Source organism: Myotis davidii, unplaced genomic scaffold (assembly GCF_000327345.1).
Source record: "Myotis davidii unplaced genomic scaffold, ASM32734v1 scaffold73, whole genome shotgun sequence".
In the NCBI taxonomy this organism is placed as follows: Eukaryota; Metazoa; Chordata; class Mammalia; order Chiroptera; family Vespertilionidae; genus Myotis; species Myotis davidii.
The window spans coordinates 7,285,421-7,300,093 of NW_006286675.1; the positions used below are offsets into that span (position 1 = coordinate 7,285,421).

The 14,673-nt window shown below is 47.8% G+C and overlaps 1 protein-coding gene across 1 annotated transcript in view; it reads right to left on the minus strand.

Annotated features, from left to right (window-relative positions):
• Nucleotides 1-10,050: 10,050 nt before the first annotated feature.
• Nucleotides 10,051-14,673, minus strand: part of SPSB4 (splA/ryanodine receptor domain and SOCS box containing 4) — a 48,695-nt gene continuing 44,072 nt past the window's right edge. The window contains exon 2 of the mRNA XM_006758371.2: nucleotides 10,051-11,378. Coding sequence (XP_006758434.2) covers nucleotides 11,251-11,378 — 128 coding nt within the window. The 3' untranslated portion in view covers nucleotides 10,051-11,250. The remainder of the gene's footprint in view (nucleotides 11,379-14,673) is intronic.

The window sequence follows — 14,673 nt, forward strand, 5'->3', positions numbered from 1 at the left end:
ATGGTCCACTCTCCGTTTAGGGGAATTAACCCTCCTCTTTCTTTGTCCATAGGCAGACTCTGCCCTCTGTCCTGGCGGTAGACCCACAGCTCAGCTACATTCCTCTGAGCACAGTGATTGCTTCAGGAGTGAACGCGAGAGCTACACCATGGAGCATCAGCCCGAGGGCTTCTGCTGCTTCCTATTAGACCAACTGTCCCAAAGGCCTGTTGCAGCTCGGATGGTTAACTTCTGGGAAATAGCCTAGAAGCTTCGAGGCCACAAAGGACCGAACAGCTGCCTTGGGAAGGAAGCGACCCAAAGGGAAGCAGAACTGAAACCGGGAAAGAGGCAAAGTCCCAACAGACCACATATGTCCCTGGGTCTAGCTATGCCCGAAGCCGTGCAATTTGTTTGTTTCTTTGTTAAACTGGTTTGCATTAGGTTTCTTTCGCTTGTAACCCAAAGAGTTCTGACTAATTCAACTAGTGGACACATGGCCAGGCTTGGAGGCCCAGGCTTGTTGGAAAGAATTTCAGAGCTTTGGCACGGGGGCCAGAAGACTGGATTTGGGTCCTAGCTTTCCCGCAAACCTGCTGTGTGACTTTAAGGGTTGGATTCAATCGTCTCCAGGGTTTTTTCCAATGGTAAGATCCTCTGCCTAAACAGTTCATGAAATTTAGCAAAAGGCAAATTCACCCTAGACCTGGGATGGGACTCCTGGGCTGCAAAACTGGAGATTCTGACGCTGCATCTGGGCGGGGCTTAGAAATCTGAAAGTTTAATGCCATGTCCAGGTGGTTTTGATACGTGGCCAGGTTTGGAAACCACTCAGATGCTTACATTCTTTTTCTTAAGGCAGCCATTTAGAGATCCATCCGAAAGGAATTTACTTAGCACATACTATGTGTGAGTGGCACCTTCGTCTGACAATGGCCTTCTTGTTGTGCGGGGAGGGTGACCTCCATCCCCACGCTGGACTTTCTGTAAAATCCCAAAGCTGGCTCTGAGAAAGAACATACTTCACTGGCACCACACTTCCTCCAGTCACTCAATTGCTTCATAAATAGCATTTAAAACTTTTATTGATGAATAAGCTATTCACTGTCCAGTTGGTTCATTTATAAACAGCAAGTAGGTGAATGTGTGCATTTATGTCGCTGTTGCTGTTGACGTCTCATTTAAAACCTTAACAAGACTGTGCCATGGCAACCGTTACTCCCATATTACTAGAATTCAAATGGCTTATTATCAAGATAAACATTTATTATATTAAGGTATGCAATATTAGTGTCATATTTTATACATGGTTACTTGTAGCATGGTTCAGCTCGGGGCCAACACCATATTGAATTATTTAAAGCCATTTCTCCTTGGGTTATTAAAAAGTTCAGTAAAATATATATTAGTGTATAAAAGTTTAATGCATAGTTCACATTGCAGTGTTTGCAAGCTCTTGGCCTTGGGAAGAGGGAATGCGAGGGAAACCAGGCTCCAAACAGACGGTGGGTTTGAGAGGGTGCTCGGTGTACTAGCCCTAATCCTCTCAACCTTAATCCTCGCCGTTATCACAGTTCCCCGGACATCAAAGCCACGAGACCAAACACAGCCTGTGCGTGGTCTCAGCAATGACCTCCAACCTGCCCGGCCCTCTGACACAAGGCACGGGTGAGGAGGTTAGAGTCAGGGGCTGGCACCCATCATGGCTCTGGGAGGCCTTCAGGTCCCTAATCTCAGTGACTTTGGCCCCTGCTGACTTGAATACAGAGAAGTGTCCACCAATTCCCTCTGCTATGTATGACCCTGTAACCCTGGGGTCACTCAGGTGGGCAATGAGGCAGGCGTTCCCCACACTGCTGTTTACCCATTTCACGAGTGTTCCTTTTTTCGTCCCTGAACCACACCTTCTCTAGAAGAGCTGGGGGGGGGGGGGGGGGGGGGGAGGGATACATGTTTTTAAAAAGCTAACAAATGGGGGGCCTGCTATTGCCACGGTCCCCTCCTATCTGCCCAGAGACCTCAAATCAGGGTAATAAACTCTACAAATGTCTGGTCACACCAAGGTTGGAGCTGATGGCCGTCAGCCTGAGCAGATTACTGCCTTCCTCTGAGCCCCCGTTTCCCCAGTAACCACTTGATGCTGTGAATGGAAGACATACCACGCGGACTAGGTGATCCCTAGTCATTCATTCCCACTCCACGAATGTGGGTTCTCTTCTCCTGAGGTCTGGGTCATCAGCAACTTCTCTTTATTTTTCTTATCTCCCGATGGCCGGGCGTCAAGCTGGACCTGCAGTGGGTGTTCAGTAAGTAACTGTTCTGTGGCAGCAAAATGGATCGTGTTGTTCATTTCTCATCTCCTCTTCACACTAGGAAACTCTCAGGAGGAGGAGAAGGGAGTTTTCCTTTGGTAACAGACGAGGGCAGGCTGGGTCTGCACTCCCTTGCCTCTGGACATGCATGTTAAGAGCTTTGGGGATTCAGAGGCGGAACAGAAACTCCCTGGAGTATTAGGTTGGGTCCCCAGAAGTAGATCTGAGACAAGCATTTGGGGACAGTCTGGGAGGTGATCCCAGGAGTCACTGACAGGAAAGGGTGAGTGAGAACACGAGGAAAAGGGAGCTGATGCAGGTGAGTGAATGAGCAGGTCACACGCTCCGGGCTCCATGCTGCTTGTGTGACTGGGAGGTTGTGGGAAACACAGCTCTGTGTCATCTCACCCAGGCGCCAGGAGCCAAGTGCTGATCGTCATCGGCTGCAGTGGCTCCCAGCATCAACACATATTAAATACTAAGAGGTGAATCTCACCAAAAAAATGTGTAAAACTTATCCGCTAACACTACTAAACACCTGTGAGGGAAATTAAAGAAGACCCCAAATAAACGGGGAAATCTATGTTTTTCATGAGTTGGAAGACTCAGTATTGTTAAAATGTCAAATCTTCCCGAATTGATTTACAGAGTCAATGCAATCTTTAGTGAAATCCAAGCAAATTTTCTTTTCAGGAAAAGTTAAGCATCTGATTCTGAAATTTATATGGAAATACAAAGGAACTAGGATAGTCGAAATGAATTTCATAACGAATGAAGTTAAAGGACTAATACTGACTGATTTCAAGACTTATTATGAAGATACAGGAGTCAAGACAGTGACTACTAAGTACTGGCATTAAGGTAGACAAATAGATCAATAAAATAGAATAAAGAGTCCACGAAAAGACCACACATATTTGGACAACTAAGTTTTTACAAAGATGCAAAGGCAATTGGTGCTGGAACATTTGGCTATCTATATGCAATACTATGATTTCATCAATGCCTTATACACTATACATAAACTAACTTAAAATGGACCAAAGAACTAAATGTAGAAGCCTAAAACTTTAAAACTTCTAGAAGAAAACATAGAATAAAATCTTTGTGATCTTGGGTAAAACAGAGATTTCTTTAATAAGACACCAAAAGAACAGTCTGTAAGAGAACAGATTAGTAATATGGACCTTATTAAAGTTAAAGACATTGCTAAGAGAATGAAAAGACAGCCGACACACTGGGAGAAAATAAAGCATATATGTGATAAAGAATGTGCATCAAGAATACATAAAGGACTCTCAAAAATTAATAGTGAAGACACACCAATTAAAAATGAGCAAAAGATTTGAACAGATATTTTAGCAAGGAAGATATATGGATAGTAAATAATCACATAAAAAGATGCTCAGTATCATTAGTCACTTGGGATCTATAAATTAAAACCTCAATCAAATACCACTTCAGCCCTGCCTGTGTGGCTCAGTGGTTGAGCATTGACCTATGAACCAGGAGATCACAATTTGATTCTGGTCAGGGCACATGCCGGGGTTGCAGGCTTGATCCCAGGAGGGGGCATGCAGGAGGCAGCCTATCAATGTTTTCCTCTCATATCCATGTTTCTGTCTCTCTCTTTCCCTTCCTCTCTGAAATCAATAAAAATATATATTTTTAAAAAGAAATACCACTTCATACCTAAACTTCTAAAGGCTAAAGGCTAATCATATCCAATGTTGACAAGGCTGTGAAGGGACTGGAACTCTCACATAGTGGAAAGGTAAAATGACCAAATAACTTTGGACAACAACTTGGTAGTTTCTTTAAAAGTTAAATATGCATCTACTATATGATCCAGCATTCTACTCCTGGGTATTTTTACCCAAGAGAAAAGAAAGCATATGCCCACAGGTGAATATTTATAGCAGCTTTATTTGTAAAAGCCCCAATCCAGAAGCAGCCTAAATGCTCATCAATGGTGAATGGACAAACAAGTTATAGTATATCCATCCAATGGAATGCTACTCAGCAGTAAAAAAGGAATGAATTACGGCTGCACAATAAAAATATGGATGCATCTTAAAATAATTATGCTGACAAAACAAGAAAGCCCACTGCATGGGAGAACATATTTGCCACTACTATTTCAGATAAGGGTTTAATCTCCAACATTTACAGAAAACTCATACAACTTAACAAAAGGAAGATAAATGATCCAATCAAAATATGGGCAAAGGACCTAAGTAGACACTTTTCGAAAGAGGACATACAGAAGGCCAAGAGACATATGAAAACATGCTCAAAGTCACCAATCACCTTTGGAAACAGCCTAAGTGCCCATCAGTAGATGAGTGGATTAAAAAACTTTGGCACATCTATACAATGGAATACTACGCCGCTATAAAAAAAAGAAGGAATTCTTGCCATTTGCAAGAGCATGGATGGAACCGGAGAGCATTATGCTAAGTGAAATAAGCCAGTCAGAGAAAGATAAATATCACATGATCTCACTCTTATGTGGGATATAATGACCAACATAATTTGACGAACAAAAATACATCCAGAGACAAATGGCAGGGAAGGTGGGGGGCGGGGGTGTGTGTTAGAGAGCAACCAAAGGACCTGTATGCATGCATATTAGCATAACCAATGGACACAGACACTGGGGCGGTAGGGGCTTGCCCGGGGTGGGAATGGTTAGGGGGCTGGGGGTGAGTCAATTGGGAAAAAAGGAGACATATGTAAAACTTAAGATAATAAAAAAAAATAATTATGCTGAATGAAAGAACCTAGATGAAAAGAGCACATTAAAACCTAAATATGTTTGCTAGTGATCAAAAATGGAAATAACAAGATACTAAATTCCAAGCTTAGATACCAGTCACTGAAGAGCACATCGATGATAGGAAATTATTAGTGACCTGGAGATGGAAATCAGGGGATTTCATTTTTCTTTTCAAAGGTTGGTGAGAAATGGCAAGTTGATTTCAACAGTCGGAGTCTCCTTGATTATTAACTCATGAGATCAGATGTCAATGTTCATCCTTCCCAATCAATTCACCTGCAGACAACTCGTTCTTTTTTATCACCAGGGATAATTTTAAACAATCAGGGTAGAATGAACACTGTAATGAATGCTCCTGTTCCCGTTAGTCAGCTTCAACGATTTTCAGCTCATTGCCTGTCTTGTTTCATGTCCATATCCCCACCCACTCCCTGTGCCTCCAGGCCCGACATCTTGCCATTTCACCTGGAAATATTTGTTTGTATTTCTACAAGAAACGGATTCTTTTCAGTCTTTGTTTTAAATTCCTAATAATTCAGAACCAGTCCTGGCAACTTCATCTGAAAATCTTGGCGGGATTTAGAAAGAATGTGGGACTCTCTTCTCTCACACATTGATAAAGGAGAAGGGTTTACCTGCCAAGAAATTTTTCTTAAGAAAAAAAAAAGGCTTATCTTCTCTGTTTACAAAAAAAAAAAAAAAAAAAGTTGGTTTTTCTGTAGCTAGTGGCAGTGATATCCTTTCAGGCTCTCTGTGAAAGTCCCAGGGGCCGTTGTGTAACACGACCGTCATCCAGGAAAGGCATGTGCGTTTTTAGATGGAAATGTGAAATTCTAGAATCTATTCCCTGTGCGCAGCCGGGCTCGTAGGGGCATCCGCACTTGCTGAAGGCCGCCACCTGATACGGGAAACCTCGGACCAGATGTTGTGCTCCTGCGAGTGCTTCTAGGACACGGTCTCTCTGGAGATGTTTTCACGAGACACTGGGAGTCTTTGTTCTTCAAAACCTTCAAATCTCTCAGCTTCCTTTTTTTTCCCTGCTGTGGAACCATCTCTCTTCTCAGATGCAATAACTGTGCTAAAGTTGCTGCCAAGGGAAATACTGCATTGAATCCAAAGTCTTTCTAGTGAGAAAGAAGTAACTTTTTGAAAACAGAAATTTAGGGATCCTGCTCTTTCCCCCCTTTTTTTTTTTTTTTTTTTTTTGTATACTTAGGTATATGTACATGAGGGCCGCTTCAGAAAAGAGACCATTTTAATCATAGGCCAAGTGGAATGTGTTCAAGTTGTTGGAGCACCCAAAGGCGATCAGAATCAAACTGTAACCGGTTAACTCCAACCCCAACAGCCTGGTTGGATCCTGGAGCTGGCTCTTGCAACAGCTGATGGTTAAAATTTCAGAAATTTTGCAAGTTGGTTACTGATTACAGCTTTATTAAAAATTAAATCATATAAACTCACAATTAAATAAGCGGTATTAAAAACAAAGGTTAAAAAAACCACACGAAGGTAATACACAAGATTCATCATTTTTCAATTCGTTTACTATCATCTTTGCCCGTCAGGTAATTTCCATTTACTGTGTCTATGTGGTGAAGATACTACTGATGGCCTTTTCCCAACGCTGCATGGAGCGGCCTCACAGTGGAGCTGGAACTTGGCTGTGGTGGGAGTACTTACACCTGCCATGGCTCCTACAGCAGCGGTTTAAAGACCTAGTTCCGGGACCTGGCCCTGCTGCTCCTCGTTACACAGTTGGGTTATACTTTGGGAAGAATGCCATTGTGATGGTAGCCTGAGGCGCCTTGGAGAGGCTTCAGGTGTTTAGCGTCTGATGTTCAGATGGGAGAGTTACAGGGCCCCTAGTACACACATTTGGAACAAATTAGCTTTTACTTATTTATACACTAAAGTTTGGGATCTTTGCCATTAAAAAAATAAACATAGCAGATCTACAGGATAAAGTCCACCACATATTCTTCTCTTGATACCCACAGGTCTCCTATCCTTCCTTCCCTGCCCTGCTCTGTAGGACCTCTATGGATAACACCAATCAGGGTCCCTGGCCTGCTATGCTCCCAAAGGTTTCAGCCAATGGGAGGCTCTGATGGAAGATGGGAGGCAGGACAAGAGGCAGGTCAGGGTATTTATGTCCCGGCTCCCCCCTTGCCAGGCTGTGGTTGGCATTGGCTGTCAAGTGGCTCTCTTATAGGTAGTTTTCTTTTGCTAATTACTGCTTCTTTCTCTTAGCCCTCTGCCCCTAGGGGTGGTAAGTTTTCCCCTTCCACGGATACCAGCCCAGCTGCTTCTCCTCAGTTGTTGGTTTCCTGAACCCTGCCTATGCCCCCGTCCATAGCCCCTTTATTAGGCTCTCCTCAGCCTCCTTCTGAGCAGGCTGGCTGTTTCCTCCTGGGTTCCGACCCAGCCCCAGCCCTTATTCTTGTGTGGCTTACAAGGCCCCCATCCTTCCTCGTTGCACCCTTTCTCCATACAGCTTGCCTCCAGGACCAGACTGGTCAACATTCCACTCACACTCTCAGCCCTTCTCACCTGCATGCATTGCTTCTGCTGTGCCTTCGCTCCTCTGGGCCCCGATGCCATCAGCTTCACCCGTTGGCATGTCAGTCTCGCTGCTGGGGTGTGTGCGTGCTCTTGGGCAGCAGGAGAGAAATACCCCTTGGGTTTGACACAATCCTGGTACAGAGCCATTTTCTGGCTTAAAATGACGGCTGAAAGGCAATTATTTCCTTCAAATGGCATCCCTGTGCAGCAAATCATTAGCGCATTTTCTTCCTTGGATGGAAAAATACCCAGGCACAGACAACGTTACTGAGGCCTCTGCTGGTTAGGAGAGTGGGGAATACTTACCTTGCTCCTCCCACAGTCGCTGACTGGACTGAGCACTCAACCAACACCAGGGCTGCTTCTAGGAAAAGAGCCCTATTAGTTGGGTTGACAAAGAAGGTGAGGACAGTCATCAAGCCAGGGCTGGCTTGTCACTGGCTTACCTACTCCGCAAACCCATCAGAGAAGGGGTGGAGGAGTGTCCTAAGGAAGCAAGGTTTGGAAACACCAGGAACCAAACCCTTCCTGTAGTCAGGTCTCACTATCTCAACTTCTATTCACAACAGTACATTCAAGGGCAAACCGTTTGCAGTCTGCTCTGTATTTACCAGTCTAGGTTACTCTGATGGATTATGACAATGCTTTCTGGGAAATTCTTCACACACCACGGGCCTCACAGGTCAGGAACCAATTAGTCAAGAATTGTGCAGCATGAGGGCCGCAGTGGCCGGCCCTTCCTCCCCGGGCTGGGAGAGAAACCAGCCGGCATCACTGAAGGAAGGAAGGGCTCGCTGGTGTTAGACTTAATCGCACCGGTGACACTGCCATTCAGAACCCGCCCTTCTCTGGTAACGCTGGGTGGTCTGGGGCGGCTTTCTCTGGCCTGGAATGTACATTCTCACTAACAGCAACGGCGTCCCCACTGGCGTGACTTAATTAAGCAGCTCATCCCGTGGGGCTGCCCATTAGCATCACCTGGGGAGCTACCAAGGCTGGGCCCCACCCCCAGAGGACGGCCTTTAATTGGTCTGGGGAAGGGCCTGGGCGCTGGGACTTTTTACAAATTTCCTTATGGGATTTTAATGTGCACCTGGGCTTGTCTAACCCTATCAACCAGCTCATAAAAGAGGACCCAGGAATCCCTGTCCGTGTCTCGTAGGGGTTCACGGTTTAACCAGAGACACAGACAATCTTGGCGTTCAGGCAGAGATCCTGGGGGACTGTGAACTTCTCAGTGTCTAAGGCTGTGAGATACTTCACAGTCAAGTCCAGAGCTAGCAGACCCGCCCTCTCCCCCAACTCTCCCTGGGTTGGTGTGTGTATTTGTTATCCTCTGATGTGTGTTATGGTTATAGTCTAGAGCAGCGGTTGCCAACCAGTGGTCCATGGAGCACTGGTGGTCCACAAAGTCTGAAAGGTTGGCGACTGCTGGTCCAGAGTCCAACTCAGAAGCCTTGACCCAGACCCAGGCAGTTAAAGCCCATGAGAGAGGTTGACTATGGGATGTCCTGGTGCTATGCCGTGGGACTCACACCAGGGCTCTGGCCCCCTAAGCCTGAGGCCACGCCTCTACACAAAGCTGCTTCCCACAACCTAAAGGAAGGACATCCCCAGAGGCCGAGCCCAGCGCCAGCCCAGGTCAGAAGGGTGGGAGAACACGGCCCCTGGCGGCGTGCCGCATGGCTGGTTCTTTGGGTCTGCCCTCACCAAAGTGGTCTTCCCTAAAGAAGCAGGTGTGGAGGGTGCCTCTTCCTCCAGGAAGCCTTCCAGCAGGCCCCTGGAGAGCTTCCTCTCATTTTATCAGGCTGCACTGTGTCTCCCCTGGGGAGGGGCATATCTGCATGCCTGCTGGGCCCTCGGTATTCATTCTCTTGGCACAGTGCGTGTTCTGGTGGGCCGTATGGCTGGGTGGAAGTTGTGCCAGTCCTGACCCATTCCCCAGCCTGGATTGGCTCCTTCCAGCCTTGAGCCTGGCTAAGCCACACACTAACCCTTCAGCAATCTGCATGGCTCCTTGGTGATGAGGTACACTTCCGAAGTCACACCCAGCCCCACCACTGGGTCTACTTTGAAATGGTTGTCGTATAGGGTTTACCCTGCTTGGCCCCGTGTCCCCTGCAGAGCTGCCCTTTGGACCTCACAGCCCTGGCCTCAGGAGCTTGCCCTGTTTCTCCACCATCACAGCCAGCTTTGCATGGGCTCAGGACCTGGGCACAATTGCTCTTTCAGGGCAGGTCTTTGTCAAATGGCTAGAGTTTGGGCTCAAGTGGGGACAAGACAGAAGAGACAAGAACAGTCTGGAGAGGGAATCACATTCCTCCTGCCTGAGTGTCTGGGGAAGACCAGCCAGGTTGACAGAAGAAGGCCTCCCCCCCCTGCCCCCCTCCCCCACCACCAAGAGCATGAATAAACAGCTGAAGGACTGAATGACACACTTTATTAGAAACGTTCCTCATTCATCAGTCAAATTCACATTGAAGTGGGGGCGGCAGTGCCGTCTGGGGCTCCGAAATTCCACTGCTGGGACAATTTCCAGTTAAAAATGCGTCTGGGCAGAGAGCGTCGGAAACACTCGAGGGCTGCCCAGGGAGGCGGTCTCAGCAGCAGCATCCTTCCGGGAGAGGGCCAGGTTTGGAGCAGGTGAAGAAGGTGCCTCCCACGCCCACCCTTCCAGTTACGGGGCTGCCCTCACGGGCCCCACGCTGATAAATAAACAGCATGTCACACACACATTTGAAACAAACAAGCTCGTACAAGTCTCCTAAAGTGAAAAAATAGTTTGCTCAAATAAAGCTTTGTGGCAACCAGGCTGCATCCTGAGTGGATGGTTGCCTAGAGACCCCCGGCCTCCCCGACATCATCCACCAGGGGGTTGCAATGCCCCTCCCCTCCCCCACTAGCACCTTTGGACTAAGTACTGCCCTCACTCCTCGTACTCCTCTCTTAAAATGCACCTGCTGCTTAAAATAATAATAAAAGAAACACTCTGTCCCTGGGGTGAATTCGTGAGACTCAGCTTCCCTGAATAAGAGGTGCCTGGGGCAATGGGGGTGGGTGAGGGGCAGGAAGGCAGTGACTCGGGTAAGTAAACTTTCGAAGAGGTAAGCCAGAGGCGTGTGGCTAAACACTGCTCGGGCCACTTGCCAGTTCTGCCTGCGGGCATCTCTCTCAAAGGGGCGCAGTCCTCAAGTATCCTGCCCTGACAAGGGGTGAGGGCCCGAGGGGACCTGGCTGCTGTCATCATTCATTATCCGGAGGCAGTTTCTCCCCCAGCTGGCCCTGCCTGCTCCGCACACAACAGAGTCTCCTGCCCCAATGTTTTATTCATTCTCTTGAATATGGAGACGGGCTCCCGGATCAATACCATCGGAGGTGTCCAGTGGGCAGGCGGGCCCTCCTCCGGGGGCTTCAAGGCTTCCAAGGAGGTGTCGGGACTGTGGGGAGCTGCTTCTCGGGCAGCAAATACTGTTGGCAACAGACATTCATTTTTCAGGTTGGGAACGCGCACTGGCCTTCCAAAGAGCTGCAAGTTCTGGGGAGCCGGGCGAGAAAGGCCCCTGCCCGCATGTTCCCTGTGCCGTGAAAGGAAGGCCGGGCCCTCGGCGCCACAGGCCGTCACTGGTACTGCAGGTAGTTTTTGAGGGACTGAGGCAGGGGCAGGGCGCCGATGTCCTGCAGGCGCTGGCGGCCCAGGGCCAGGCGGATGGATCTCCGGCACAGGTCCATCAGCGGCAGGGGCTCGGCTGCAATGAGAGGGAAGCGGGTTAGAGTCTCGCCAGTGCCTTCCTCGCACCTCCTCCCGCCGGTCCTCCCACCCGCCCACTGTGCGTGGCCGCCTGTAAGCGGAGCAACAACTCTGCAGGTTTGCGGAGGGGATGGGAGGCAGTGACAGGTGCACCGTGCCCTGCCCGGGCCACGGATGTAGTGGGAGCTCGGGTCCCGGCTCAGGGCGTGTTGGCACCGAGCACCACCCCGACCGAACGTGCCCTCTTCCTCCATTCAGACAAACAGCAAGGATTTTCCGTTTCATTCACTTAATGAATTCGTGACAAGGAGACTGTGAACTTCCTAGAGGAGGTGACCCTGACTCATCCGTCCCAGGCCCCAGGCTGAGCCTGTTACCGGGATGACCCGGTGATCATCGGTTAAATGAATGAACTGACTTGCTGCTCGGGGTCTCTCCTCTGTAGCTGTTGGAAGCGACTGAAATAAGTTGCTCTTACCCGGCAGCACTTCTGTCCTAGCTCGCTCCCTCCCCTCCCCTCCTCTTCCTTCCCCTCCCCTCCCCTCCCCTCCTGTAAACTCGCAAGAACAGGGCATGTTTTAATGGACAAGAGGCTTGTGGTGAGAGTTAAATGCGTTAGAAAGTGTAAAGAACTTAGCGCAGTGCTCAGCACATAGTAGGTGCTCAGTAAACACCATGTCTGGCTATCTCCCTCATGCCCAGGCCTTTGTTGGTTGCCCTGGTGAGGAAGAACTCAAGAGGACTGTTAGCTGGCAGACAAGCAGTCCCTTTTCCGATGGGAGATGGGCTTGCATTTTATATGAGGGAAAAAATTGAGCTGTTAAAGTTTGATAATCATTGTCAAAGTTTAAAAGCTTTCTTAATCACTTTAATGCACTAGGCACATACTAGGTCCTCAACACCCCAAAGGCATAGCCTTATGGGCACACTCAGCTCCCTGTGTGTTCCCTGCCTAATTAGGGGCTGTATGGAAGGGAAGGTGCCTTTTGTCTTCACTCCTCTGCAATCATTGAAATCAATCCAGAGCCCAGACTCCAAAGGCAGAGAGAGAGGAGGGGCTGGAGCTTAGAGCGCATCTTTAGGTCTCAGTGTGAAATACCAACCCTCTCTCCTAATTCCTATGGCCGCACAGCAACCCCCAGCCCTGGTGCCGCTGTGGAGCCTCCAGCTCCGAAGATGCCAGTAACAGCCGGCCGTCCCTCCAACTCCTCCTCCTCACCCACCTCGGCTTTGGAACTTCTTAGAGCTCTCAAATGTCAAGGTTTAGAAACTGTGGGCGAAAAGGGGCCACACGCTCATCGGACTGGCTCAGGGAAGGCCTGCCTGGCGGCCGTGCAGACTTAGAGACAGACCTAAAGTAACCACCGAGGATGGTCTGAAACGAAAACTTTTAAAATTAAAAAGCAATGTATGGTGAGTGGTCATGTCCTAGGCCGGAATTTCCCCTGATAAAGGTCAATCTTTACTTTAAGTGAGCCTATTGTCTTTTTCTATCTATGATAACATCTTGTTGGAATGTCAAAGTAATTTTCCTTTTTTCTGGACCCCTCCAAGCACAGGCACCGCTCTGTGGACACCACAAATCCCCTCATTGTTATTGAAGTAATTGTTGACTGTTAACTACCTGCACCCACCTAAGTAAAAGAAGTATGTGTCTATCATTTTACTTTTTATCCAATCCCAGAGGTTTCCCCACTTTGCTGTCTCCCACCTCCCCAACCATCACCAGTGCCTCCCTAATCTCCCACCAGTGGATTTCATGTAACCCTACTTATATCTCCTTTGAGTGTGATGCAAAACACCAGGTGCAAAACTGCCATTCTCCGGAGCATTTTCTCAATCCGCTGAGATTCTGCTTCCTGGCAGTTGTTGACAGTTTGGCTCAGATAAACTCAGAAAAATCTTCACAGGTTTGAATGTTTCTTCCCTTAGCAAAAATGATCAACAAAGTGATGAGAGGCATTCTCAGACATGCTTTCTGACTGAAGATAAAATTTAAAAAGAAACATTGTTTGCCAAAGTGAATACCCAAATGGCCAATAAATATATGAAAATGTGTCTACTTCCTGAGCCATCAGGGACATGCAAATTATCACTATACTGTGACTCTCTGAGATGCCGACCAGGATGGCTAAAATGAAAACAAGACAATAGCAAGTGTTGGTGAGGATGTGGAGCGACTGGAATTCTCATAATGCTGCAGGTGGGCGGGTAAACTGGCACGCCACCTTGGGAAAACCGGAGGCATCTCCTCAAGCTGAACCTATGGCCTGCAATTTTACTCCCGGGTATACACATGTTCACCCATATGCACATACACGAATGCTCGTGGAGGTAACCAACTGCAAACAACTTTACTAGCCACCAACAGTGGGATGTCTACATAAATTGTGTATCTTCACTGAGTCAAATACTAATCCACCATGAAAATGAAGGAACCACAATTACATGCAAAAATATGGATGAATCTCTCAAACATAAGTATGAATGAAAGAAAAGTGCATTTGGTGTGACTTTATCTGTACCAAGTTCAAACACACAGAGGGATGAAGTTAGGGCAGTGGTGACGTGGGGGGAGCAGTGACTGAAAGGGGGCATGCTGGAGCTCCTGGGGGGGAGGGGCTGGTATTGTTCCCCTTGATTTGATTTGATTCTGCCTATACCAGTGTGTTCAGCTTGTAAAAATCATCAAGCTTACTCACCGGAGATGAGTACACTTTCTGCATAAATGTCAAAAACAAATTCACAGTAAAACAATGAGTCACTGATTCCAGAGTGCTTCATTCAGCTCCCCGCCGGGTGAGTGTGGATACAACACAAGCCAGTGAGGGCAAAGGAGGAGGAGGGGGGTTGGTGTGGAATCCTGGCTCCTGCTCCCACCACCAGCGGGCCAGAGAGCGGGCTCATCTTCCTGGAGCCACATTCTGCTCATCTGTGGAGTGGGGACAGCAAGGCCTCCATCATGCATTGTGAGGATGGCAAGACCCAGCATGTTCCTTTCCTTAAAGGCATTCTCTTATTTCATGCCATCAGCCCAAGAAGTACCTTTAAAAATAGTAATAATTTGCTAATTGTGGTTCAAAAATGCCTCGGCACATCATACTAATTGTCGACAATGCTATGCTCTGGCTGAAGATTCATTGGAGCCGGAGCTGGATGCCTGGTTCTGCGTTAAAAATATCACCAGGCGATCATTTCCGAAGTGACCTGCATTTTCCATGATTCTCCATCACTATCTGCCTGCACGACCCCGAGGAAACCACATTACTTCCTGGACTCTGTTTTGCAGGCAG